The sequence below is a fragment of the Dendropsophus ebraccatus genome, chromosome 7 (assembly GCF_027789765.1).
Source record: "Dendropsophus ebraccatus isolate aDenEbr1 chromosome 7, aDenEbr1.pat, whole genome shotgun sequence".
Classification (NCBI taxonomy): domain Eukaryota; kingdom Metazoa; phylum Chordata; class Amphibia; order Anura; family Hylidae; genus Dendropsophus; species Dendropsophus ebraccatus.
The window spans coordinates 57,806,577-57,834,441 of record NC_091460.1 but is presented as its reverse complement, the minus strand read 5'-3'; the positions used below and the strand labels follow the sequence as shown (position 1 = coordinate 57,834,441).

At 41.5% G+C, this 27,865-nt stretch overlaps 1 protein-coding gene across 2 annotated transcripts in view; it reads left to right on the top strand.

The window, feature by feature from the left end:
* The window catches only part of YIPF7 (Yip1 domain family member 7), a 61,525-nt gene extending 42,613 nt beyond the window's left edge, over positions 1-18,912 (top strand). For both annotated transcript variants that reach the window (XM_069976511.1, XM_069976510.1), the window contains one exon: positions 18,605-18,912. In XM_069976511.1, the coding sequence (XP_069832612.1) occupies positions 18,605-18,767 (163 nt within the window). In that variant the 3' untranslated portion in view covers positions 18,768-18,912. The remainder of the gene's footprint in view (positions 1-18,604) is intronic.
* Positions 18,913-27,865: the final 8,953 nt, after the last annotated feature.

The following is a 27,865-nucleotide window of genomic DNA, read 5'->3' as shown; positions in this document are numbered from 1 at the left end:
CAGAGAGAAAAAGGGAGACAGCACTATCTGTATGTCATTTATAAGGAGTTACAGGGAGACAGAACTATCAGTATGTCATTTATAGGGAGTTACAGGGTGACAGCACTATTTGCAGGTCATTTATAGGGAGTTACAGGGAGGCAGTACTATCTGCATGTCATTTATGGGGAGTTCCAAGAAGGCAGTACTATCTGTGCCCACATCATCTACAGAAAGAAAAAAGGTGACAGCATTATCTGTACATCATTTATGGGGAGTTACAGGGAGGCAGTACTATCTGTGCCCACATCATCCACAGAGAAAAAAAGAGACAGCACTATCTGTATGTCATTTATAGGGAGTTCCAGGTAGGCAGTACTATCTTTGCCCTTATCATTTACAGAGAGAAAAGGGGAGACAGCATTATCGGTGCATCATTTATAGGGAGTTTCAGGGAGGCAGTACTATCTGTGCCCACATCATCCACAGAGAGAAAGATTGAGACAACAATATCTGAACATTATTTACTTGGTGTGGCAGGAAGGCAGTACTATCAAGGCCTGCTTTACTTCTTGGAAATAATGGGGGGGAGGGGGGGACAGTACTACATGTGCCTGTATCTACATACATGTGTCTGTGTCTACATGAGTTACAGAGAGAAAGCACCTGAACCCAAATCCTTTACATGCAAAAAAAGGGAGACAGTACCATGTGCTTGCATTAGTTAAAGGAAAAGACAAGTAATAAGTACTATAAGTAAATGATTATGTATCATTTAAAGAGAGAGAGAAAGGGGCAGAACAATATGTGCCTGTAATATTGGTCAAAAATAGCCATGCCACTATCATTACCCAAAAGAGACAGAGAGGAACTATTATGATTATTGATACAATTTCACAGGCAAATGTCCCTCCTTGAATAGTATGTGTTTGAATATAGCATCTTGTTGAATTGCCCTGTGTCCCAGATCATAGACATTTTCACAAGAGTTTGAGTAAAGCAAATTGGAACAAATCAATTTTGTCCTGAGTTTCCATAAAAGAATTTGGATTCTTGGGAATCACTAAAAATGGTGGACACTGGGTGATTTGGCGGGGGTGTGGTAACGTGATGACGTAGTAAGTCACGCGAAGTGGGGAGCGGCCCGTGCCATGAGAGAGGAACTGTGCGAGTAAACCCCTACCCGTTTGTTTTCTGCTGGAGGGAGCTAGTTGCGAGGCCGGAGAGCTGCGGAATTGCCGAGTGCTGCTGGGGAAAGTGAGTCTGGAGGTGGTGATTGGTGACCGGAGGTTGTGGAGACGGGAAAAGTGAAGACTCGGAGGTTGACGGGACTGGACACGTGTGGCGTGGTGACGTGGCGTGGTGACGCGGAGACGGAGAGGAGCAGCGGAGGTCCGGAGGCTGGAGTCGTGTAGAGCGGAGGCACAGGAGGAAGGAGCGTGCTGGAGCACACGAAGGCAGAGGGCATTCAGAGGCGTGAAGGACCGGGAGTACGTGGAGCGGAGGTGAAAGGCCGTGAAAGTTATGATTAGGAGCCGCCGGCTAAGGAGGAAAGAGGAGTCACTAGAGACTCGGGTGAGACCTGCCCAAATTTTATGTACTATCGATGCCTTTGAGAGACACATAGAAAGAGGGCTTGAGGTGATCGGAGAACGGTGTTTGGGAGAACTGATTCGCTGAACCTATCTAGCCCGGTGTTGGACTAAGGGGCAGGGTATACCTTATAGAAGTGGGACTCACTTTGGAAACTTCAAATCAAGAGACTGTAGCCTGTTTATGGTACCCTGAATTTCAGTAGTGCATAAGTAACTTTGAGACATTGGGGCAGTGTGGTGTACGTTGTACTTGTGTGCAGAGAGTATATTGTATAGTAGGACCGACCCTATGCTGGGCCATATGTAATATATAGAGCCAAAAGCTAGTGGTCGGGAAACACTGCCTGCATGCTGTTTTCCCCTGACTGTCTCTACCCCACTGCCTGCATACTGACTGCCCCCACTGCTTGCACACTTACTGCCTCCATTGGTTTTACCCCACGGCTAAACTGTATTGTGTGCTGTAGTTTGTTAAGGGAGTGTGGGGGGAGGATACTTGTTTTTTTTTTTTGTGACATCAAAAGCGGTGCTGTCGAGCCCTAGCGGGTAGAATACTGAGTGGTGGTGTGTGAGAATTGTGAATGGCTACCAAGGCGCGTAATACAGGGAAGGGAGCCCCAAAGATGGATAAGTTTTTAAGTCCCACACCTCAGGGGAAAACTGGAGGGTCTAGACTGAGTGAGGGAGGTAAGGGGAGGGCCCTTCCTGAGTCTCAAGATTTGGAGCAAATAGAAGGAGGTATAGCTGAGGGTCGAATCTTGGACCCTATGCTGTTAGAGATCTTGGCAGCAGTGAATAGAACTAACGATGCCCTCAATAATATAACTCCGCAGATAGGGGAAATCAAAACTGATATCTCGTTAATACGATGTGATATGAATAAAGTGCGAGAGAGGGTCACAGAGGCCGAAAACCGCATTAGTGCTATAGAGGATAATGTGGGGAGGATGGATGTGGATCTAAAGAGAATGAGTAAAGAGAACAGAGAGTTACTGGCCAAGGTGACTGATCTTGAAGACAGAAATAGGAGAGCTAATGTCAGAGTGATTGGGGTCCCTGAAGGGACAGAAGGATCAGATTGTACAAAGTTCATGCAGGATTGGTTTTTGGAGAGAGTGGGAGTGGAGAAACTATCTGGCCATTTTTGTGTAGAAAGAGCCCACAGACTGCCCATAAGGAAAGAAATAGTCGGGAACAGACCTCGGTCTATCATTGCTAAAATCCACTGTGTTAGAGATAAGGATACCATCTTGAGGAGGATGAGGGAAGGGTGGTGGGGGGTGGAGTTAGGGGATGGATGGCAAGGCTTTATGTGTTATTCGTTTTTCTTATTTTTTCTCTACTTTATCTTTTTTCGTTTTTTAAATGGTTAAGTTAGTGGTATAGAATGTAAGAGGTATTAATGATAGATTAAAAAGGTTTGCAATAACTAGAGAGATCTCTAGGTTTTTGCCAGCAATAGTTTGTTTATTGGAGACCCACCTTGAACTAGATCGTGTCAGTATTCTAGCGCATAAGTGGGTTGAATGATAAGAGTTGAATGATAAGAGTACTGGGATTAGAGAATTTAGATGTAACCAGCATTGGTTAAAATTATTAACTACTCATGATCAAATTAAAAAGGAGTTGCGGGAGTTCTTTGACTTTAATATTGGAACCGCAAGTCTGCACGTGGTATGGGACACTGCCAAAGCCTTTCTGAGGGGACTGCTAAAGAGGGAGGTTGGGAGGCTGAAGAAGAAATATAAGGAACAGGAAAGTACATTGAGAGAGGAGGTTAAAAAAACAGAGCGTGAGTATGTATGTGATCGGACGGATGAAACTCAGAGAGAATGGCAGGGTGTGGTTGAGGAGCTTAAGGTTTTTTTGAAGGAGCAATACACGCAAGGGGGAAGACCCGGTAAATATTTAGCCAACCTAATTAAGAGTAGTAAGGGGAGAAGGTTGATATTGGAGGTTAGGGATATGGATGGAATACTGGTAAGGGATACAGGAAATATACTGAGGGTATTCAGGCAGTATTTTGTGAAGACATACACGGCCAGGGACGAAATTACAAGTCAGAAATGTATGGAGTATTTGGATGAAGTGGAGCTGCCTCTGCTTGACCCAGAAAGGAGGGAATGGTTGGAACGACCGTTAGAGATGGAGGAGATTAATAAGGTGGTGAAGGAAATGGCTAGTGGTAAATCACCAGGCCCAGATGGGCTTCCCGTGGAGGCGTATCGCTGTTACGGGGATGTACTCTTGAAACATCTATATGAGGTATATTGCTCTGCCTGTGATGAAGGGTGCTTGCCAGAAACAATGTATGATGCGAACATTGTCTTAATTCCTAAGGGGGATAAAGATCCAGCAGACCCAGGAGCTTACCGTCCTATATCCTTGATAGATACTGATATTAAGATACTGACAAGGGTCCTGGCGCTCAGGTTGTCGAGAGTGATGGAGATATTGATAGGGTATGAACAAACGGGGTTTATAGGGGGGAGGACAACCCATGATAATATCATGAGGGTTCATGCCAATGTCCAGAGGGTTGGACCTGAGGGGGGCCGCTCCATACTGTCGTTAGATGCTGCTAAAGCGTTCGACAGTGTGGAGTGGCCCTATATGTGGGCCACACTGCAGAAGTTTGGTATTGGGGGGAGATTTATTAACTGGTTAAAAATGATATATCATCACCCCAGGGCCAAGATTATTGTCAATGAGGAGGCTTCTGAATTCTTCCAGTTGCAGAGAGGGACCAGGCAGGGGTATCCTCTCTCCCCCTTGCTATTTGCATTAATTATGAAAAATGGTGGACACTATTTTAGCAATCAGGACAAGGGTTAAAAAGCCTAAAGAGGCATTTACATGTTTCGCAATTAAATGATGATGCAGGGAGCTCTGAAACAGTTTAATATTCACGCTACTGTACTGACACAGCCACAGTTTTAAACCCCCCCAACACCATCATCAAAGGAAACCCGTTTTTTTGCTGTGTGAAGAATATGGAGCTAAAATATAGGGGGAAAGTTAACGTAGTTGTGCTTTGTAACTAAAAACTAAGAAGACATATGCAGCTGTAACTTATCTTAATGTACTCTATGTACTCGTTGGATAGAGATATACTATTTTATAAAGTGAGGGAGGTCACAGCAGTACAAAAAGTGATGAGTGACCATAATATAGAAGAATAATCAAAGACAACAGCTGGAATCAGAAGCAGATTATCCATTAAAGTGCAGGAAAGATCAGACCCGGCAGCCTTAGCAGCGAACACCATCTGTCCTGCTAAACAATGTTTGTGAATAAAATATTTTCTAAATGCAAGACGACAAGAAGCCATGTAATTCCGAACCAATAAAAGAGCGGCCAGTGCCATCACTTTGGTGTAGGCACAGAATATACTGTAGAGCTGATGTTTATACTTCAATAGCCTTGCTTTGTACTGAACCCAACGTGATTACCCATTCTTGTAATATATATATATATATATATATATATATATATATATATATATATATATATATGTGTGTGTGTATGTCACAGCTGATATATCAAAACTGTGCAGCTGTATTTTCAAAGACATATGTGAGAGCATTCCTGAAAAAAAATTCTGCCCGGAGCCATCAGCTGTGTCACCACTGCCTTATGTCCTCTAGATATGACAGTACTCTTCTGTGACTGTGCAAAAATATATCCATGATAGTATGCTCATGATAGACTATAGCATGATCAATCTTTGCTGACCTTTATTTCATATATATGCAAATCAGAAACTACTTGCTGTGCTGTTTTTTGTGTTTTTTTTTTCAAGAATTTGGGTAAGAAACAGCGGTACCAATAAAGGAATTACTATAGGCAAATAGCTGCTTCTGTTGTTAGTGCAGCACTGGGGACATACAGTAGTAGAAACACTGCTCCTAACATAAAGGACTGCTGTTTGGGTCGTGAGAGATGAAAAGTAAGCCTTCATTTACCCTTCAGGAACAGTGTGGATTATCTTCTGAAGGCAGACTGACTTAGATTGCAGGGGCACAGCCAAGCTTTCCCAAGCTCCCTCCCTTTCCTGCATATAGCACATGCTAAGCCCCACCCACTACTTCCTGTGATCTGTATTGTTGTGACTGTTACTAGAGACAGATTTCTACCAACAACAATCAATAAGCAGCAGATTGCAGGGAAGAGACATTAAGTTGCAAAAACTTTAAAGCTGTTTATCTGTGGGAAGTCTTATTTTTGGTAAATGAGGTGATTTACAAATATATCACATAGGGAAATGGAAACAGTGGCTATTCAAAGGCAGTGGGCACACACTGTTTTTGTTGTTGCTTTGTTTTCTGAATGCAAAGTCGAGTCTAAAGAGTCTTCATCAGGGAAAGATAAATAGGGAAGAGGTGTTAGTTACACACCATCTTAGGCTGGGTTCACACTACGTATATTTCAGTCAGTATTGTGGTCCTCATATTGCAACCAAAACCAGGAGTGGATTGAAAACACAGAAAGGCTCTGTTCACACAATGTTGAAATTGAGTGGATGGCCGCCATTTAATGGCAAATATTTGCTGTTATTTTAAAACAATGACTGTTATATTAAAATAATGGCCGTTATTTACTGTTATATGGCGGCCATCCACTCAATTTCAACATTGTGTGAACAGAGTCTTTCTGTGTTTTTAATCCACTCCTGGTTATGGTTGCAATATGAGGACCACAATACTGACTGAAATATATACAGAGTGTGAACCCAGCCTTAGGCTATGTTCACACTACGTAAGTCTCCGGACGAAGCGCGTTCCATGAATAAGCGGCCGGAGATTTACGTAGTTTGCGTACAATGGAAAGTATACGATGTACGGCTGCACAGTTCACACTACGTACGAACTTATGCCCGGATCGTACGCGGCGCCATAAGAAATGAACCATCAGACCATTGTTTGAGGACGAAAATGCCGTAACTTACGCCCGAAGCGTAACATGCGGTCCCGTACGTAGTGGCGATTTCTTCATTTTTCCACTTTTCTTTGCCGATCCAAAAGGTTCTGTGGGGTGTCCGGGGCTAGGCGAAGATTTCCAAGTAAAAGACCGCTGTCAGATCGCTACGTAGGCCGCTCGGGAAGCGTAAGTAGACTACGAGCGTAAGTTCGCGGTCCGTACGTAGCCGGCCGCAACTTGCGTAAATCCCCGGCCGGAGTTTAACACGTTTATGTCCGGCCGCGAAAATATGCGGCCGGACATATACGTAGTGTGAACATAGCCTTAAAGTGTAGACAGGGGTGAGAGATGCCTTGGAGGATAGTTTACAGATGCTGGGAGTCCTAAATAGGAATCTCCCTACATTACCTCCAGGTGTATTAAATATGCTGGTTATATTTGCTAGTGCTATATTTAGTACTACATTTTTTTTTTCCGTGTATTTCCGTAACATATTACATCAAGGCAGATCAAGGCCTAATGTAAGGGCGGCAGTTACATTAGGCTTTGTGAAGGTTTTTTTCAAAATGTATTAAATAAATACATATTACAGTCCAGTAAGCAGATCTGTAAGTATACTATAGAAATACTACAGTATATTGAAAACTACCATACTATAGACCACATTACTATGCTCGGCAATGTCAGAGCAATCAGTTTGTCTAATTGATTTTTCCTAAATAAAACGTTCTTGGGCTCAAATGAATAATTAATAGAGCGATCACAGGAGATTTACTTATATAACTGTGGGATGCAATCTATTATTATAGTCATTGGTTTAGGTAAGAATAATAGCAATAATTACCATCCAGAATCTAATATCTTCAGTGTGTTCTTTATTGCAAGTTTATTTTCTTTTGTTCAGTAGTATGTAATGAATTTGGATTCATTAGGGTTCTTGTTCCTGCACACTGAGTGGCCCAATTACTACATTCACTTGGATTAACGTAGCACGTTGCCCAGCCATTTAGTGTACTCATGTGTACTTGGTGTACAGGGGCTCGTGCCTTTAACAGGGGTGTAGATACTTTGTGTAGGCAGTAACAGGGCATTTGGGACACTCCCCAAAGCAAACCATGATCCAAATACAAAATTTTTATGATAGATGGGTCCGATCAGCTCTGTCTTGCTTATCTTCAGTTCTGATGATATAAAGTATCACTTCCTGTATCTGTACAGTAATTAGTGATGAGCGAACATGTTTGTAAATGTTTGTACGAACATGATGCTAATTATTCATGTTTGCCGATAACTAACAATATGTTCGATGTTTGAAATGCTTATAACGATCCTTTTCTAACATATTCCAACTTGCGTAGTACGCTGCTGCGTAACGTACGCAATCTGTACGCAAAAGAATGAAAATAAAATACATACAGTACGCAAATGCGTAGCCCAAAAACGTACGCTTCTACTGTATGTTCGTTATTTGTTTGTGAATGTTCGGCGAACACGAACCAATCCTGATCATTTTTTTTATGTTTGTGTTCTGGATCCGAACGGAACCTAACAGTTACATAAGTATGATACTTAGAGAGTTAATTATTCTGAATATAATATAAGTATAAATCCACGCAAATATGGGGCAAATATGCAAACCAGAGCATTATTAACCAGTGAGAAGTCAGGCAGTCGGGTATGGACATAGCAAGAATTCCACTCCAATGAAGCATACAGTATATTATGTGCATTATGTATACTACTGTTCCATCCAAATTGTTGCTGAAACAATTCATGCAATAAAAAATGCCCGAAGCCACAGTGACCTCCTTCAGCAAAGAGTTTAGAACTGTCAAAGCTTATGATTATTTTGGTCTCCATTCTGTGTCACATGCCCTTTACTTACCCTATTGCTCCCCTGCTATCTCTAGGTCAGTTGTTTGCTATGCCACGCTTCTTAGTTTAGTATTGTTTTTTTTCTATTCTAACAGCGCTTGTACACATCAGACTGTAACATTCTGCAAGTGCAGAACCCAAAATAATGTTTTTGTACCTGTGCACAGTTAAATAGAAAAAGATTTAGCAGAATACCCCTTAATGGAGTAATGTGTTTAAATGGGTATTCCCATCTAGACAAGTTATACCCTGTCCAAAGTATCCAACATATATGGCTTAATTTAGAGATTGTAGGGGATTCAACCACTGGGGACCCCGAAATCTCCACTAAAGTACTGCATGTGTCGCTCCATTCATTCTCTATGAAGCCAAATAAAGGCGAATGCAGCTTTGTTCTGTCTTGTCATAGAAAGTGAATGGAGAAGGGGCATCCATGCAAGGCTCACAGCTCCATCCTGAATGGAATCTTTTTTTTATTAATTCATTGGAAAAAGTAAATTCCAATTTAGCAAATTCACATATATTTCTGCATAACTTGGTGTGGATTTGTTGTGCAGATTTCCCTATTTTTTGTTTGGGAATTTGTTGTAGATTTATTTGCAGCAAATCCCACTTGTTATAGGGGTACTCCAAAGAAAAAATATTTTAAAATTAACTTGTATCAGAAACTTACACAGATTTGTAAATCAAATCAATAAAAAAAACCTCAAGCCTTTCAGTACTTATCAGCTTCTGTATGTCCTGTAGGAAGTGATGTCTTATTTCCAGTCTGACACAGTGCTCCCTGATGCCACCTCTGTCCATGTCAGGAACTGTCCAGAGCAGGCGAGGTTTTCTATGAGTATTGCTATTTCTACTGCTTGGACAGTTCTTGCCATGGTACTGGAAGGATTGAGTTTTTCTTTATTAGAAGTAATTTACAAATCTGTATAACTTTGTGACCAACCTCGGCCACACGGCATCAGTTGTTTCAAGTGTTTTTACATTAACTGGTGGCCGGCAACGCCAGTTAGCTGTTAGATGTATCCTGAGGCTGGGGTCTCAGCCCCAATCACTCCTGGGGCTGGGACTTGAGGCCTCATAAGTATCCTCCCCTGTCTATCATGCCTTGCCTGTAATAGAGGCTTGTTTACTAGTGTGTCTTGACCTAGCGTTCCTTTCTGCATTTGTTTACCTGGTATTCTGAATTCTGGCTTTTGGACTTCAACTATTCCCCTGGATTAAGTTTTGTACTGCGCTTCCCTTTCGTTGCTGACTTGGACCTCTGACCTTGCTGTATTGTGCTGCGTTTGTCTTGTCTTTTGGTCTATGTTCACACTTAGGGCCCTATTCCACGGGACGATTATCGTTCAGATTATCGTTAAGTCGTTCGAATCTAAGCAATAATCGTTCAGTTGAATAGCAGTTAACGATTAATGAAGCAGTTGATCGTTTAATAAGACCTGGACCTATTTTTATCGTTGCTCGTTCGCCAATCGTTCGCATTGAATAAGCTATCGTTTGGTCGTTCGCAGTAGTGACGAACGCAATAGCGACGACAAGACGACTGCAAGAACGATTATAAGTAACAGTTATCGTTCCATGTAAATGGGTAAACGATTTCAGGTCTTTCGCAATAGCGGTCGTTTGAATTGTTTATCGTTAACAATTATGCGAACGATAATCGTCCCGTGGAATAGGGCCCTTAGAAAGGATTAGGCACCGCTGACCAGTTGTCTACTGCTGTTAGGGTTTTGAGACAAGTAGGCAGCGACAGCCTAGTCCCATATCCTTACATTTCTGTCAGGAGCCGGACGGCTCCCCGCACCTCCAGAGCGCATGGCCGCCCCCTGACGACCGGCCCGGCTGGTTGCCAGGGATGCTGTCGCCAAGGGGCTGGCTGCACGCTTTGGAGGTGCGGGGAGCCAGCCTGCTCCTGACTGTGTGCCCACATTTAGAATATTCTCACTGTCCTTATGTTTCCATCTGAAAATTCTTCTTGGATGATGGGGCAGAAATCTGATTACTGCCCTGTATTCCTCTTGAATGTTGCTGCAGTTTTATGTTGATTGGTCTTATTAAATTGAGTATCTCTATCCTGGATACGCGACGTGTTCTCTGCAAGGTGTTATTTATATTGTGCATCATTTCAAAATGAAGTGCATGTCACAATATGCATGAAAAATTCATCATGTGAACATAGTCATATAGAGTAGCTGCCAGTAGTAGTATCTGCACTGTGCAGCCCCATGAATATGACCTCACAATTAGTACAGCCACCGGAAAACACCCCAAAGAATGGCCTCATCACTACAGAGCCCATACATCACTACTACAAACATACATCACATCAGTGAAGTTATAAACTAAATATACAGCCCTGAAAACGTGTTCTAGTCTTTCGTAACACTTTCTCCCACCGAGCTCATATGTAGTCATTTCAATTAGAGGATAAAGATCTACTTTCACATCATAGATTGAGTTCACATGATGCCTGATAGATTTTTTAAATAAAGGAAATGGACCAAAAGAGATTGTTTAATGAGATTTCATGTCAGAGGATTGCAGTTATAGATCCGTTCTCGCTGATAGAGGGATTAACCTGCATCTTAGAGGAAAGAAATGTCATTTATACCAGGGCAAAACAGATTATGGAGGTTTTAAGCTGTGTGATTCTGGGAGCACCAAGATGCCCCATATGTTTGCTCCCTGTAACTGACACTGATTTCTTCAATAAGGATAAAGATACAGGAAATTAGAACGATATTTATAGAAACTGTCACTTTATGTGATTGTTCTGCCTAGAATATCAGGTATTTACACGAGCATTACTAACATTTTATGTTCAAGGTTTACAGATGATGGAAGCACCAAACAAGTGTTTGCCTCTTTAACACTAGTTACTTGCGTAGTGCCATTGTCTAGGACGGCTGTCACTTTGATTCCAAATAATGGCAGTTATTTGGACTCAAAAGACTGCCGTAATGGTCACAGCTTTCCTCCTCCCTACACAATAACATTTTCACAGGTCACAGAGCATGCCTAGAAAACTCTTCCATAGTCAATGGGTCCTCTCCAATCTACTCTTCCTTTGTACTTGCTGCTGCAAATGCTATGCAAAAAAGCTGTCTGACCCATAATAATGTACACAACATGAAATTTAAAAAAGTTACAAAGTAGAAACAGGTATAAAAATAATTTACATGTCCACTTTAAATATTCTAATTTCTCATTATACCAATTAAGTACATGAAACACAACTTGCTAGCTAAACCTTCAACAAGCTGCAATTTGAGTTACAAGAACTTGATGGCCAGATGGTATATACATCTCAGGAAAATATTGATAAATCATGATGATTTTTCTTACCTAGCTATCTCATGACAGGTGACATGTTGGGATATGAAAAAAAGGAAAAAATGGCAGCACCTTTATGCCTCTGTTCACACTGTAGGTTGCACGCCCCATGTGGCTAAAAAACAGAGAACAAAAAACAAAGTGCAACAGCAACCCACAAGTGCAAGTGCTTACCGTAGATACACCCCCTGGTGTACACACAACAAAAACCTGCTTTATAGATATTAAAAAATGAGGATCTTAGCAAACTATTTGATCAAACAGAGCGTACCATGTCACCACGTTAAGGTGTCCTCAGAGATACGGTCCCTTCTCTAGCATTTTCACACTAGCAATGGCCTCTCCTTGGCTGAACAAGCCTACAACTGGGCAGATAGGATCCAAATTATCTCTTTTTATAGCACCCTTGGGACATACAACAGAAAAAAATGAGAAAATGGCAGGACCTTTATGCCTCTTTTAGACTGCAGGTTGCATGCTGCATGTGGCTTAAGTACAGACAAAAAAACAGTAAGTGCAACAGCAACCCACAGGTGCAAGTGCTTACCGTATATACTCCCCCTGATGTACACACAATAAAAAACTAAGATTTTTTTAAAATAAATATAGAGCATTGTGTGTACACCGGGGGAGTATATACGGTAAGCACTTGCACCTGTAGGTTGCTGTTGCACTTTCTGTTTTTATACATGTTGGGATATGTTCAGCCATAAGGAATGGTAAGGACATATCCAAATATCACAGTATGCCTGCTGCCTTCACATAGAGATTAATAGACTTCGGTAAAATACACTATTTGGTCTCACAAATAAAACATGTACTGTAGTAAAGCAGAACAAACATAGTCACAAATAAATTATATTCACTTTATAGGCATGCTGCGGTATAAACGAAACACCTTTTTGCTGGTTTTCCAATGTATATGCATGTTACTGCATATAGCAGTTCCCTGCACTGCTGCATTGTTAAGCCCCTCTACATCTGCTATATTGTGCCCATATGTATATTTGTAGCCCGCAGAGATGACATAATCAATTCTGTTCACATTTTCCTCAGTTCTATTATTGTAATTGTAGAGAACACATAGAAAATGAAATATGACTTTCTATATAACTAGAGAATTTTGATCCCTACTAGGGCATATTATACTTTTCCACATTAAGCAAAAGCAGGAAGAAATATGGATTTGACAGTTTTGTAGTGACTAGTACGGCCACACTATATCAAGCAACAAATTTATGTGCCTCACCATTAACATAGGATTATGGTCATGTGGAAAGAAGAATTATGATGAGAGGCATAAAATGTACAATTCCACATTGGTAACTTTAGCTTAGAAAATGTAATGTTTAGTCATTAAACTATGAACGCCTTCCATATGGCATTAGCATAGATGTATCCATAACAATAAATGTTAGACACTCACCATAAATAATATTGGTTTAAAACATCATTTATCTTGATTTTTAACTAATGAATATTTCTTGCAGCAGATCGCAAAGGTCGTAAAGAAACCAAATGAATGGAATATCAGAAAGGACATGATTTGCATAGCAATTTATTGTATTTAGATGAGAACTGATAGTTGAACATAATACTTTAGGGGGTTCTCCGCTTTGGCCAATACCTAGCTGTTAGATGAGGTCTCTTGTTAATAAACAGATCACAATGTTCCCTCCTGCTTGGACTCCCAGCAGTTAATTGGCAGTAAGTGTTCAGTTTCCCTTGATACAGGAAAAAATATCCAGCTCCAACAGGTGCATTTTTATTTTTATAAATTTATTCCAAAGCCATAAAGTTTAAAAACATGGATATTCAGGTATGACTCAGACGTGTTTCAGAGTATACGCTCTTTAATCATGATTAAGGAGCATATGTTCTGAAATGTGTCAGAGTTATACCTGGATATCAATGTTTTTTAACTTTATGTTTTTGGAATCTATTTATAAAAAATGTTACAAATGCACCTGTTGGAGCAGGATATTTTTTCCTTTATCAAGTGTACCTATCTGGACGGGAGTTGGCCCATATCTTACCGCGGAGGCATGTTGTCTCCAATACCAGAAAGGGTGTGGCGACAAACATTTTTTGTCTTCTCTGTTCAGTTTCCCTACAGCGCTACCACAGGGGGAATGAGAAATTACAGTATTGATAATGCATCACCAGAGGGGACCTCAAGAGAGACATAGAGAGAAACACTTTTATAACTGAAGCCTTCTCTGGCACACAGATGAGGTTCCTGAAAATAGGACCCATACTATAAATGAAAGCAGTATGTGTGGTGCAGCTCAACTAAATCCCTAGCAGAGCACTGAGGTTAAATGAAAATGCACAACCCAATGCAGGAACCCCCCCAAAAAAGAGCAAAAGAAATTAGATATAAATGTCAGTCCTCTACTGTAAATAGCCCATATACAATTTATTAGGTATACACACTTATGGAAATAACTTCATATAGTGTCCTAGCAATCATATAAGGTGTCAGACCTCAGTATCAGATCACTGTGTCATATAACTGGCTTAATGCTTCTGTGCTGTACCATTTCAGTCTGGGATTGACTGAGCGGGGCTGTCACCACCAGACAAGTCCATCTTGGAAAGGAAGGTGGGATCATTCAACCGAGGTGTCATGAATGTGCCTGTGCGGAACTCCGTGCGCCCCTTGGCTCGTGCTGCGCGCTTGAAATGGCGCTGATATTCAGTGTTTTTGTATGTTTGTGCGGTGTCCTGGGCCTTGTCTGAACACTGGCCTATTTCCTTCTGTGTTTGTTCAGCCACACTCGCCTGAGATACTCCTGGCCATTTCGGAGTTAACTCTGATGCTGGTTAGCTTGTCTGGTCAGGTTGCTCTTGCCCCAGCTGTTCTGAGGAGATCAGGGGTCTGGTCCAATCAGCTCCTGCACTGGACCTCTGGTCTCCTATTTAGTGTCTGCCAGCCTGCCTCTCACTGCCGGATATTGAGCTTGTCTCAGCCTGCTTCTGCCTCTGTTTAGTTCTCTGTTTATTCTGACTATTTTTGCCTTGTATTCTGACTATCCCTGCTTGCTGCCTGCCCCTGACCATATTGCCTGTTTATTGACCTTGCTTGTTGGATTGTGTTTTTGTACTGCGCTGCCCGATTGTTGTGACTCGGACTGTCGACCATTCTTTATTGTGTTTTGTCTGTCTGTCTTGTCTTTGTGTCCCACCAAGCCAGTACAGGGACCGCCGCCCAGTTGCTGCCCTAGGGTTTAGCCTAGGGGGGCAAGTAGGTAGAGTCAGTGGGCGGGGCTGAGCTTAGGGTGCACTGTCTCTGTGTGTCTGGTGTCACCGGTTCCTGACACGAGGACCCCAAGATGATGTAGGAGGACTCTGAGAGAGTGCAGAGGGAAAAGGCTGTTTGTGATGTTCTGCACCAGGGAAACAACATATTAAAAGTTTACTTTGAGCGGTATACCCATGTAAGGGATGAAGACCTGCAGAGAACAACACTATTAGAAGTAAAGGAAGACTGAAAAAGAGTAGTGCAAATATAGCACAGACTGTACTTTCAGGCTCAGATAATCCACCTTTCATACACAATGATCCTCACTTTTTGTTATCTGGCGGTTAAGATGGGTCTGCAAACTGTCCAGCTGCCATACCAATGCTGCTTCTGCAGTAACCAGGGGTTGCCAGGTGGTGCTAAGCTGGGAAAGATGGTGGTGTACCATTGAGGCACTTGTCATGGTGGCCGAATTGGTATGTGCCCACCCCTGGATGTACTGACACCCGGCTTTTGTAATAGAACAGGTGTAATGAAGGTGTAGGTGCAGCAGTAATCACTGAGACTAAGCTAAACTAAACAGGAACAAGTTTACTGAAACCTTCTTAAAGTGCAGTACACACAATACACTCTCTTTCTCCAATACAGTGTAATACAAATTATTTTCTTTATAGTTTTCTTATTAGTAATACACAGATACTCTTAACCTCATGCTGATAGATATAGATGGATATACTCAGAGAGTTCACAGCTTCTTTGCTGGCAGACAATATAGGAAAAATATAATTACTCAACGGCTGTGACAATGTACTGCCAATAGCTTTAAGGAGGTAGTTGGGGCCTTATCCAGACCCTATGGTTCTGTGGGGGCTTTACTTGAGTAGTTCCTATGCTCACAGTTATGACTATCCGCCTATGCTATCTTGTGGGCACTAAGTGACACAGGATCAGGAACATAGGCCCACTTAATGGAAGAAGTTAGCCATCAGAGAGACCCCTAAGGATGCCTAGAACTTTCAGTGGAATTTTTAGCTTAATTGCCCCAGCGTCCCACATATCGGTCCTGTCCTGTGGTTATTGTAGGGACTTACCTGTTTCATTAGACCTACGTCGGTCTGTTTTTAATTGTTTTTAAATGTCTTTCTTGTGGTGTTATCTATTTTTTGTATGATGATGATGGGGCAGGGAGCAGTGGTGCTGAGCTGATTTAAGCTCTGCATCCCTTTGTCTCCCACAGGGCTTACCCATGTCTCCAGGGACAATCCAAGCCCTAGAGATGTAAGCAAGCTCAGTGGTGGATGGGTAGGGGGAGAAGAATGGATACTTACCTCTCCTGAGGATTTCAGCCATCTGAGTGTCACAGCCCAACCACCGCTCTCAGACTGGAGATTGGTGGTTGAAAACCTAGGCAACGAGGTGACAATTAAACAAGAAGATTAACGGAGCCAAACAAAGCATTTGCCAAATAGCTTTCTTTTGTATTTCCCCCTTAAAATTTAGGTGATGGGAATACCCCTTTAAACTTTTTAGAGAGTGTGAACATGATTTATGGCACTAGCTAGGCCTCAGTCCCAGACTAGAATCTTTATTAAAAAAGAAAAACGCTATGATATCTGGCATACAATATGATTCTGAAAAAGACTTGTCTTAATTCTCCACAAAGCATAAAATATATTTTCACGTTGATTTATTTCTTATTAACTTATCTCTATTGCATAACACCATAAATTTTACTATTGAACTGATTAAATGGTCAGGCCATGCAGCTATCACCCTATCTATAGAAGAAACTTACGCCAAAATCAATTCATCACTATGGCGTAGCAATTCATTCTTCATGGCAAATTCTATATATCAGAAAGAAATGGATAGCACCCTCAGGGAATACTTTCACATCAACTTAAACTCAGCGACGAGACCTTTACTTTATGGAATGCTCATAAAGCATTTATTAGGGGCATATTCATTAAATTGGGTCACAAAGCTAAAAAGATAGGAAGAAAAATTCTAACAACTTTGTAGCTGAGATCTGAACCAATTGACACACAATAAAAAAACCAACATGACAAATGATCAAACTGTAGAACACAGAACCCAGTCTATACAGCTAAAAGACTAACTACGCCACAGTTATATAGAAGGGCCTGGAAAGGGTCAAATTACTGTTTTGTTCCTGAAACAACAAGGCTAGTAAACTGCTAAGTCAATGGCTAAAAGCCCAAACAGCTAAATCCAGAATTCCAGATTTTGTTAGCAATTTTCAGCTGAACAAACTCTCTGATCCTGAAGACATTGCAAGCAAATCTATGGAATATCACTTATCATTATATAATTTATACCATTTAAAGAGGACCTGTCATCCCCCGTTCCGGGGTGACAGGCTCCCGACCCCAGCTAGATATCCTTATACTGACCTCATCTCACCGAGTTCCGCTCCCGGAGCCGGTCCAGGCCAGAAGCCGGCACGCGCTGTGGGGATAGATCCGGCGTCCATAGAGAATGAATGGAGCCGGACTCACCTCTGCAGTGCGCACGCCGACTTCTGACCAGGATATCTCCGTCCCGGGACCGGCTCCGGGAGCGGGACTCGGTGAGATGAGGTCAGTATAAGGGGATCTAGCTGAGGGTCGGGAGCCTGTCACTCCGGCACGGGGGGTGACAGGTCTCCTTTAAGTCAATTTTAGCCATCTAATCTGTCTTAGGTTTACACTCATATGAATCATCATTCTTTCCAAACTTGGCAAAACCCGAAATGTGTTCAAAACCTTTAAGTCCATATAAGCACTGATATAAATTCAAGTAGATAATTGTAAAATAGAGAATTCTAGAAGAGTTCTGACTTTTATAGACAAGTTATTTACCTAAAAACAACTTTTATAGAGTTTTAGAGTCTTTTTAGAGTGTCTTTGCCCTAGCCCATGGGTCTCCAAACTGCGGCCCTCCAGCTGTTTTGAAACCACAACTCCCATCATGCCTGGACAGCTAAAGCTTTGGATTTGGCTGTCCAGGCATGATGGGAAATGTAGTTTTGCAACAGTTGGAGGGCCGCAGTTTGGAGACCCATGCCCTAGCCTCTCTGTCCCTGCCCTCTTCACCATGGGGAGTGCCCCTGGGCAGGATTTTTCCTATTCATCATGTCTGAACACTGCACAGTTGCCATAACAATCCAAAACATGTGCAGTGTTCAGACAAGTTATGATTAGGAGAAATCCTTCACGGGGGCATTCCTAATGGTGAAAAGGGCAGGAAGAAGGGACAGAGAGGCAGTGCAAGCCTAGGTCACACCAATTTGACACTGCACTGCAAGTTTAAAAGTTGTTTTTAAGGACAATAACTGCATCAACTGCTGAATGGACCCCAGGAAAGATCTTGGATTAAAAGCAGTTATCCGATGGTACAAGCGGTTGGAGGGGAGGGCATATTGTGGGTACAGAGTCGCTTTAAGCACCAAATTCAAGTAAAATCTTTGTTGGCCACTACGAAAGAAAATCACTTACCTGTTTTCAACACTTTATCAAACTTCTCATTTTTTGGCAAACAAAATAGGGGTGGAGCTGAAGACCTTGGCATAGAATGGGGTTTATCATAGTTTTATATATAAATATTTATTCATTTATTGTGTATTTATTTATATTTATTTGTTCTCTATTTGTAGGGGAATCGTTGGTTCAGTCCTAGCTGCTGCTATAATTGTGTGGTGCAGTTTTTCAGCTTCAAAAATTTTCATCACTACATTGGCAATGGAAGGACAGCAGCTTCTTGTGGCATATCCTTGCGCCTTGCTTTACGGACTTTTTGCATTGCTAACTGTGTTTTGAAATAATCATACTTTGTATCTTTGGATCAAGAGAGAACAAAACCCAAGAACTAAACCTCTTAATTTAATATATAACATATCTGGCCGAAAGGCGTACCAATTGTAACATTGATGCATTCTGCACTAAATAAATTCGTGAAAACTTATTAGTGAGTGCCGGGCTCTTCTTTACATACTGCTGGAATATCTCACCTCGAGCACCACTGATCCACGAAGTGTTGTCCTTCTCCTTCCAAAACACTTTCCTTCTAAACTGAATGATGAAGATAATGAAGATATTATTGGTTTAAAGTTACTCTGTTCCCACAATCTGACCCCCCAAACCGCTTTTACCTTCTGATCGCTGCTTTTAGTCCAAGATCTGTCCTGGGGTCTGCTCGGCAGGTGATGCAGTTATTGTCCTTAAAAACAACTTTTAAACTTGCAGCCCTGTGTCAAATTGGTGTGACCTAGAGTGTCTGTGCATTAGGCTGGCAAACCCTCTCTGTCCCTCCTCCCCACCCTCTTCATCATTAGAAATGCTCCAGGCAGGTATTCTCCTATTCCTCACCTGTGTGAGCACGGCACATGGGTTGGATAGTTTAAGGCAGGAGAATTCCTACCTGGAGCATTCCTGATGATGAAGAGGGCAGGGAGGAGGGATGAAGAGGCGATGCAAGCCTAATGCACAAATACTCTAGGCCATGCCAGTTTGACACAGGGCTGTAGTTTAAAGGTTGTTTTTTAGAACAATAACTGCCGAACAGACCCCAGGAAAGATCTTGGATTAAAAGCAGCTATCTGAAGATAAGTGGTTTGGGGGGTTAGATTGTGGGTACAGAGTTACCTTAATAAAAGGTTAATCAAACTTTATCTCTCATAATATTACATAGAAGGCACATGGACATCAACACAAGCCTAAAGGACAGAAATGGCTGAACATTGCACCCATGGTTGACACGAAAGCTTGTTCAGCTACATTAAAAACCAACATCAGACGTTAGAATATAATTTGATCAAACCATATTGCCTCATGTACCACGTGCAGGTCTCTAATACACGAGCCCCTAACCAAACAACACTGTGCCAGTCAGGGAACGCAAACCCCTCAAAGCGTGCACAAGCAGGGAAGGGGGACCCCAAAATGGCCCTGCAACCCCAATGTCACAGGACCAAACCCCAAGCCCCCCCCCCCCCGAACCCCGCAGGCGCCGCCAGCGGAGAAAGCGGCCACCAAGCAACACAAGTCGAAATCAAAACACCTTTGCTCAATAACAACTATAGTCTCCTGTATCAATATCATTTCTCTGTTCTATCATTGTATTGTATCCTTTTGAAAGGAATAAGTCTGTATGTGCATTCACCATGTATGTTGGTAAAAAGCAGGCATGGTAATTCAATGGGCACAAACTAGGTGGCAATTGGGAGGGGGATGCTTGGTCCCATTGCAAAGTCTTTGTCACCTTATGTGGAAATTTGTCTACATCAGATTGCCTTTAAAATGGAGAGGTACAGATGCTTGATGGTCACATAGCAAGCATGTAACTTGTCTCTTTAATGCTTTGACATTCAAAACCTTTCCCAGAAGAGTAACCATCTATGTGCTATAGTGATGTAGGAGATATTTTATAGACTTTCAATTATCTTTTTATAGACTTTCTATTAATCTATAGACAGCTTATTAAGTTCAAAGAGAAAAAAGAACTCTTCAGCTCACCCTTGTGCGGTTGTCTTGTACTTTCAACATGCAGTTCTCCTGGTATTGGAGCGTGTGGAAAAGGTGCGGGCCGTTGCCCGTATATCATATGAAAATAGGCATAGACTCCACAGCTCCTAAAATTTATAAGCTTTATTCTTGGTACATTTAAAATCTTCACCTTAATTATGGCAGTATTAATGTGAATTACAATCTGTTTTATTTTGTGCAATGTACCTCCCCTTACTAGACACTCCCACAGCCGTGGGCTAGTGCTAGTGAGGGAGCCACATGACCCACATTACAGATGACATCTAAAACCAGGCATGGATAGACACATAAGGCTTAGTGGATATAAAATAAATCCGTTTTCAGATTCAATCCCCTACGGGATCTTGTTACTAGATTAAAAATCCAATATGCCTCTCTTCTTCTAACTAAATGTGTCCAATCCCCTCCTCTTCAAGGTTTTTGCACTTTTTCTATGGCAGTCATTTGTAAGGTCTCTGTCCGACTGTCATGAATTTCCTGGAAGTGCCTGGAAAGTCCCATGTGACATCCGCAGGCAAACTAACACTGACACAAGAAAGAAGTCCATGTCGGGACTTTCCAGGCACTTCCAGGAAATTCATGACAGTCGGACAGAGACCTTACAAATGACTGCCATAGAAAAAGTGCAAAAACCTCGAAGAGGAGGGGATTGGACACATTTAGTTAGAAAGAGAGAGGCATATTGGATTTTTAATCTAGTAACAAGATCCCCTAATGGAATGAATCTGAAAACGGATTTATTTTATATCCACTAAGCCTTATGTGTCTATCCATGCCTGGTTTTAGATGTCATCTGTAATGTGGGTCATGTGGCTCCCTCACTAGCACTAGCCCACAGCTGTGGGAGTGTCTAGTAAGGGGAGGTACATTGCACAAAATAAAACAGATTGTAATTCACATTACTACTGCCATGATTAAGGAGGGGAGCCTCCGCAACGCGTTGGCGCTATTTTAACAAGTGTGAAGATTTTCAATGTGCCAAGAATAAAGCTTATAAATTTTAGGAGCTGTGCAGTCTATGCCTATTTTATTAAGCCTATTTTATTATGCCTATTTTATTAAGCCAAAATAAATGGGCACAACACTCAACTAGTGGTCTCTGCCTATTTGTTTTGGTGATCATGGGGCTCCCAGCACTAACATGGGAGTCAAATGCCTCCTATTCTGTTTAGAGGGCTTTAACACAACCAGTTTCCCCCAAAAAAGATTCCTACACTAAAATTGCCAATAGAAATATCAGTTTGATCACCACTGCAAGACCAGATGTAGCAGCACCTCTTACATGGCCGTCTGTGGTTCCTGTGGGGCACAGGCTCCAAGTGCAAACAGGACCCACATTTACAACACAAAACTGGCACTTAAAGTAAAGCAATGTTACAGAACAGCTCAGTGTTTAGAGAGTTATTTACACTCCTTATAAGATTACTGTGCTGTACTTGTTACAATCTACAGTATATAAATCTTCACATAAAGGCATGTACAGGCATAGAGCCAGAAAGACATGCCGAAAGGTTTTGTGAAGCCTGGAGAATTGTGCAATGCTCAGGATCAGTACACAATGTACTGACAAAATGACTCAACTTTTAATCTATATTAAAGTGATATTGTCACCTGTGCACTTCTGCTCCTGAGTCCCGACCTCGGTCCGGCACTGTAATCCATTTGTGTTTGTGGGGGCAGGGAGTTGACCTGATCCATGTAAAATAAGTGACAGACAATAGGTGACCACAAAAAGGAGCCCCAGACCTGCCTAACAGAGGTACATCTGCAATGTGCAGCAGCACAAGTGACAGTATTACTTTAATATTTTAACTGTAAATTTAAGGTCAAAGGAAGGCATGCATTATGGGGAAGATTTCCGAATGCTGCACCCCTGATGTATGCCAGGGAGAAGGCGCAGATTCACACCTTCTCCCTGATGTACACTTGCCGTATCCCCTGCTCACCTGATGGGCAGGTCGGGCGGGGTGCGGCAAGGTGGGACAGAGGCGATGTAAACTATGCGTCAACTACTGCTGTTGTTCACTCCAGCCGTACAATATAATGAGCATGTCTATTTGCTATAGCTATAGAAAATAGACCTTTCACAACTTTGTGGCCGTCCTGCTGGCCGTAGTGTAAATGGAAATCAATGGTTAATTGATTTTCAGTCACGCCCATATGGCCAGCAGACTTCTACGAAACATGTTAAACATATGGGTATGACTTCCATAAAAATATTCCTTTCTTACAAATACTTCTAAAATTTTACAATTATTGTTAAATGTTAATCAATTATTCAAACTGTGCAAAAAGAGACCCTATAAAGAAGAAATGCACCATAGCATACAGGACTATGGGAACTTGTCATTAAAAGTACTAAACCATTGCTTTTTGCCCATCTTAATGGTAGACATTCTCAACTGCACTTAATGACACTTAACAGTCTTTGGCTATGTTCACACATCGCTTTTATTAGTAAAGAACGGACGCTGATTCAATGGCCTCAGCGTCCATTCTTTACTGCAGAGGCGGCATTGTATTGAAGTCAATGCGATGCCGTCCGATGTACTAACATATTTTTATTCTAATGCATTAGAATAATGTGCCTGTCAATTATTGTCAAAAAACATCAGCTGTTCACACAATGCAATGTGCAGCGGTGGCCGTACATTACATTAAGGTAAATGGCTAATTGATTTGCGGGCACACCCGACGGTGAACACAAATTTATTGTGAAGTAAGAACGTTCCTGCAGCCGATACAGAGGTATCGGCTGCAGAAATGAGTGCAGCCCGGTGGCCAGCTGTTCAGCAGCATATGTTGCTATGCAACAGATGCTGTTAAATGATGTGGGAACATAGCCATAAGCTTGTATATACATAACAATCCTGCTGTCACTGGAAAATAAAAAACATTGTATATAGACTCATATCTAGATGTGCAGCATATGGTAACAAAATTGCAGCTTACCCATAATAATGCCAACCCCAATGCGCGTTTCGCGTTACATGCTTTTTCCCGAGCTTGGTTATGAATGTGAAGAGTTACACATTTTCAAAAACTTTTGTACTGGGTAAGGGGTTAAATTTGATTAGTCAAACATTTTTGGCATTGTTTCCATGATACTTGGGGCTTGATTTTGATGTCAATTTTGTATATTAGGATTGTATATTGTTTCCCATTATCTAGGGAAATGTAGTAAAAAAAAACAAAAAACATTTTTAAATTTATTTTTCACATATAAATATTAGGTGCCATTTTTACTTTAAACAATACATACATAATGTATTTATGTATGTATATTTAAATTTATTCTACGTTACGGAGGAGGGACACCCTCCTAATACAGTACAAAGTGGATCTTAGTCTGCTAACACTCTGCTAAGAATCTCCTGCAGCTACAGCACCTGGCACCCAGCCTTACTAGGACTGGATCACTAAGTGACATTGCTGCTTACTGAACTGTATGTTCAGAGCTCATTAAGTGCCATGTACTGTATACAACGATCAGGAAGGTAGAGATGCCTTCTCTATAGGGAGCCCAGTTTTCTCTGACAGGTGGCTCTCTTCTCCTGCAGCTGCACAATTTCTGTCTAGCTGTAGACTCTACAGAGACATGAAGAAGTGTTTCTACAGTTACATGCAAACAGGGATGTCGTCTAAAGGCCTTTTAATGCTTGTTCCTGATAAATGGCCCAGAATGAGTATTTGTTTAAGAAAAAAGGCCTGCGATCATCTGAGCATTGAGAAAACACTCATTCATTGGCTGTTTGGATCTTTTGTGCTGACCTAAAAATCATTCTTATCTTACATCACCTTGTATAAACAGGTAATGTGCAACCAAGTGGATTATCTGGGGTCTCTGTTTTTAAAAGTGCAAAGAATTCCCAATCAGGCCCAAATTAGGTTTAAAATTCTTTTTTTTAATACAATAAGGCAAAAAATTAAAACATAAGCAACTATATTTCGTTTACCTCTGGGGAATTGAACCCAGGGGGAAAAAAAATGGTTATTGGCCTCTAGACAGGTTATTTACCACTAGACCACAGCTCTAACACAGTTATGTTTTGAGACTAAACTATAACTGATTGCACACTGCCAACACCTTGGGTACGGTCTGGGTGCTGACAGATTCCCTTTAAATTAGAAGGCTGTGCCAAAGATCAAGTGATCATTCATGCAGCCTGTCCTTTACTTAATAGAGACATTTGAGAGCTCATCAGACAAGCACAGATCAAGGAAATTGGTGCCCAGTCTAGGCTTGCTTAACCCTTTCATGACCTGGGGCCATTAATGCCTAATTGCCCAGGTCATGTTTTGACATCAGCTTATGGAATCATAATGATCCTATAAGCTGATGTCCTCTATGTCTGCCCCCTCTCCGCTGTCCCCTGCTGCTGTTACGATCTTGTGACAGTGGTAGGGGAGAGAGGGGAGGGGGCAGAGCTCACAGGCGCCTGACGCGCATGCCTAGCCTTCCCTCCCGACCATGGCTACCATCAGGGCTCTGCGTTGGACACTGGAGAATTCTCTCTCTGGAGCCCTATAGATGCTGCGGTCATGCTGACCGCAGTATCTATAGGGATAACTCTCAGCACCGAAGCGCGCCTGTGTCATCCTACAGCGTTAATTAACATCGCTACAGCGTCGGGCATAGACTGCAGCGACGTTAATTAACAGTGCGGTGGCGGGAGGGGATTACAACACATACCAAAGCCTTAACCCTTCCTAACAACCAAAATTTTAATTTTTGGCTTGTTTTCTTTCTACTGATCTATATTGATTTTATTTCATCCACTGAGTCTTATTAAAGCTTTTTTTGTGAGACAAAAGGTACAATTTAATTGGACCCTTTATTTTACCATATAGTTTGTTATGATGCCAGAACAAAACTATACGTAGAGCTAAAGTATAAAAAAAAAAATATCCATATTTGAAGCTCAATCATTTTACTGTAAATCTGACAAGCTGATTTATAAGGATTTATATAGCATTAATCCAATAATACCAAACTTGGATTTAAAAAAAAATAAAATCTATATCCTATTTAACTTTTTTCCACCTACAGAGCTGTGAGAGGTCTAATTTTGAGTGCCAAGATCTTTTTTTTATCCCATAGTTTTTTGCTTTTTTTTTTTTTGCTGGGATTTGATGTGACTAAAAATTTGCAATTCTGGACATTTCTATTTGTTGTTGTTTGTTTTCTTTTTTACTTACATTTTTTAAAAACTTTTTTCTTTAAAATTTTTTAAGTCTCTCTAGGAGACTTGCTTATATAGATCAGCAGATCCTGGGGAAGACTTTTCCACTTTTTTCATTTTTTTACGCCGGTCTTACAAATGTCCCCGCAGCTCCGGAGCTCAGGGGTTTTATGTAGAGACGCATTGCATCTACATAAATCCCGAGCGCACGGAGCCCGTCCGTGTGAGAATTTTGAAACCTATGCCAGCTCAGAGCTGGCTTGATTTCAGTATGGACAAAATCACTATATTGTGGTCCCTGTTACCAAGGTGTTCATGGACAATTACATTCTCCATTATCTCTGCTTTGACCAGATCCAACAGTGGCTCCTCCACAAACTTGTCCAGAAAATTATCCTGTAGTAGGTTAAAAAATTATCTTCCCTTTGTGCTTGTTGTTTTTTAGAACAATAACTGCATCACCTGCCGAACGGACCCCAGGATAGATCTCCGATTAAAAGCAGCTATACAACGGTACAAGTGGTTTGGGGTGAGCAGATTGTGGGTACAGAGTCACTTTAAAGTCAACCATTACTACTACTGGGGGGCTGATCAGTTTGTGTATGCAGCTGACCATCTATCACCTCAGTAATGTTGGGGGGTGTATAGATTACACTGAAAATAATTTTTTCAGCATTTACCTCTGTAGTTCTGTCCACTACTGAATCTTTTACAGTCACTTTAATATAATTTTTAACATAAACACATCCTCCTCCTCCTCTCATCCTGCCCACCCTGTCCCTTTGGAACAATGTAAAATCTCTGAATATGACATAGCAGAGAGGAGTAAATGCTGGGCTGCGCTGTGATTGACTGTACAACTAAGGAAAAGTAAGAACCTTTGTATATATATACTGGCAAACAACACAGCTCTTGTCCCACCCCCTTGAAATTTACATTTTGCACCTTTGATAACCAAGTCAGTTTTCACACTTTTAGGCTGGGTTCACACTACGTATATTTCAGGCAGTATTTGGTCCTCTTGTCAGGTCCTCATAGCAACCAAAACCAGGAGTGGATTGAAAACACAGAAAGGATCTGTTCACACAATGTTGAAATTGAGTAGATGGCCGCCATTTAATGGTAAATAACTGCCATTATTTCAATATAAAAGCCGTTGTTTTAAAATAACAGCAAATATTTGCTATTAAATGACGGCCATCCACTCAATTACAACATTATGTAAACAGATCCTTTCTGTGTTTTCAATCCACTCCTGGTTTTGGTTGCTATACAGCCTCAAATATACGTAGTGTGAACCCAGCCTTAGGCTTTGTTCACACTACGTAAGAGACCGGCCGTTCCGTGACCCCAGCCCATGGAACGGCCGGTCTCCGGCTGGATCATCTCGGCCGGATGATCTTTTGGCCACGGAGCTCTGATGCGGGCGCATCAGTGTGCGCCCCCATCAGAGCTTGCCATAGCACACAGTGAAGCAAGCGGCAGGAGCCGCTCGCTTCACTGTGTTAACTGACAGGTCTTTCTGCGGCCGGAATTCACTGAATTCCAGCCGCAGAAAACTGACCTGTCAGTTATTTGCGGCACCGCATAGATCCCGGCCGGAGCGTATACGATGTGTGTACGCTCCGGCCGAGATCCCATTGAAAGTAAGGTTATGTTCTAACCCGCAAAACTACGGCCGTAGTTCTGCGGCGAGAACTATGGCCGTGGTTCAGCAGCGAGAACTACGGCCGTAGTTTTACGCAGTGTGAACATAGCCTTACCATGTACAAATAAAACCGAAATCCTAAAATAAAAAATTCATAATAAAACCTCATACCTTTATATTTTGTGATAGTAAATACTTGGTACATTCTCAAAATGCCACTTAGCAGTTCATATGCACAAGCATCTTCATGTAATTTTGTTTCAAATTGTCATTTTTCATAAACATTTATAAAATACATTTATGTGGCTAAAAGTTCGAACCAAGGAGAAATTTACATACATAACTCCTAAATAAAAGTTTATACATACAACAATATGTCTTTGTAAGAGATTAATAGACAATAATCGGATCTGTGAAAAATATTTTTGTGATCTACTCAGTTACGTTAAAAAAATCACTTCTTACCCCCAGAAAAGGGGTAATTAGCTTCTAGCTACTAGTTCCTGTCATAGACAGAGGTGACAGCAGAGAGAATTGTGTAA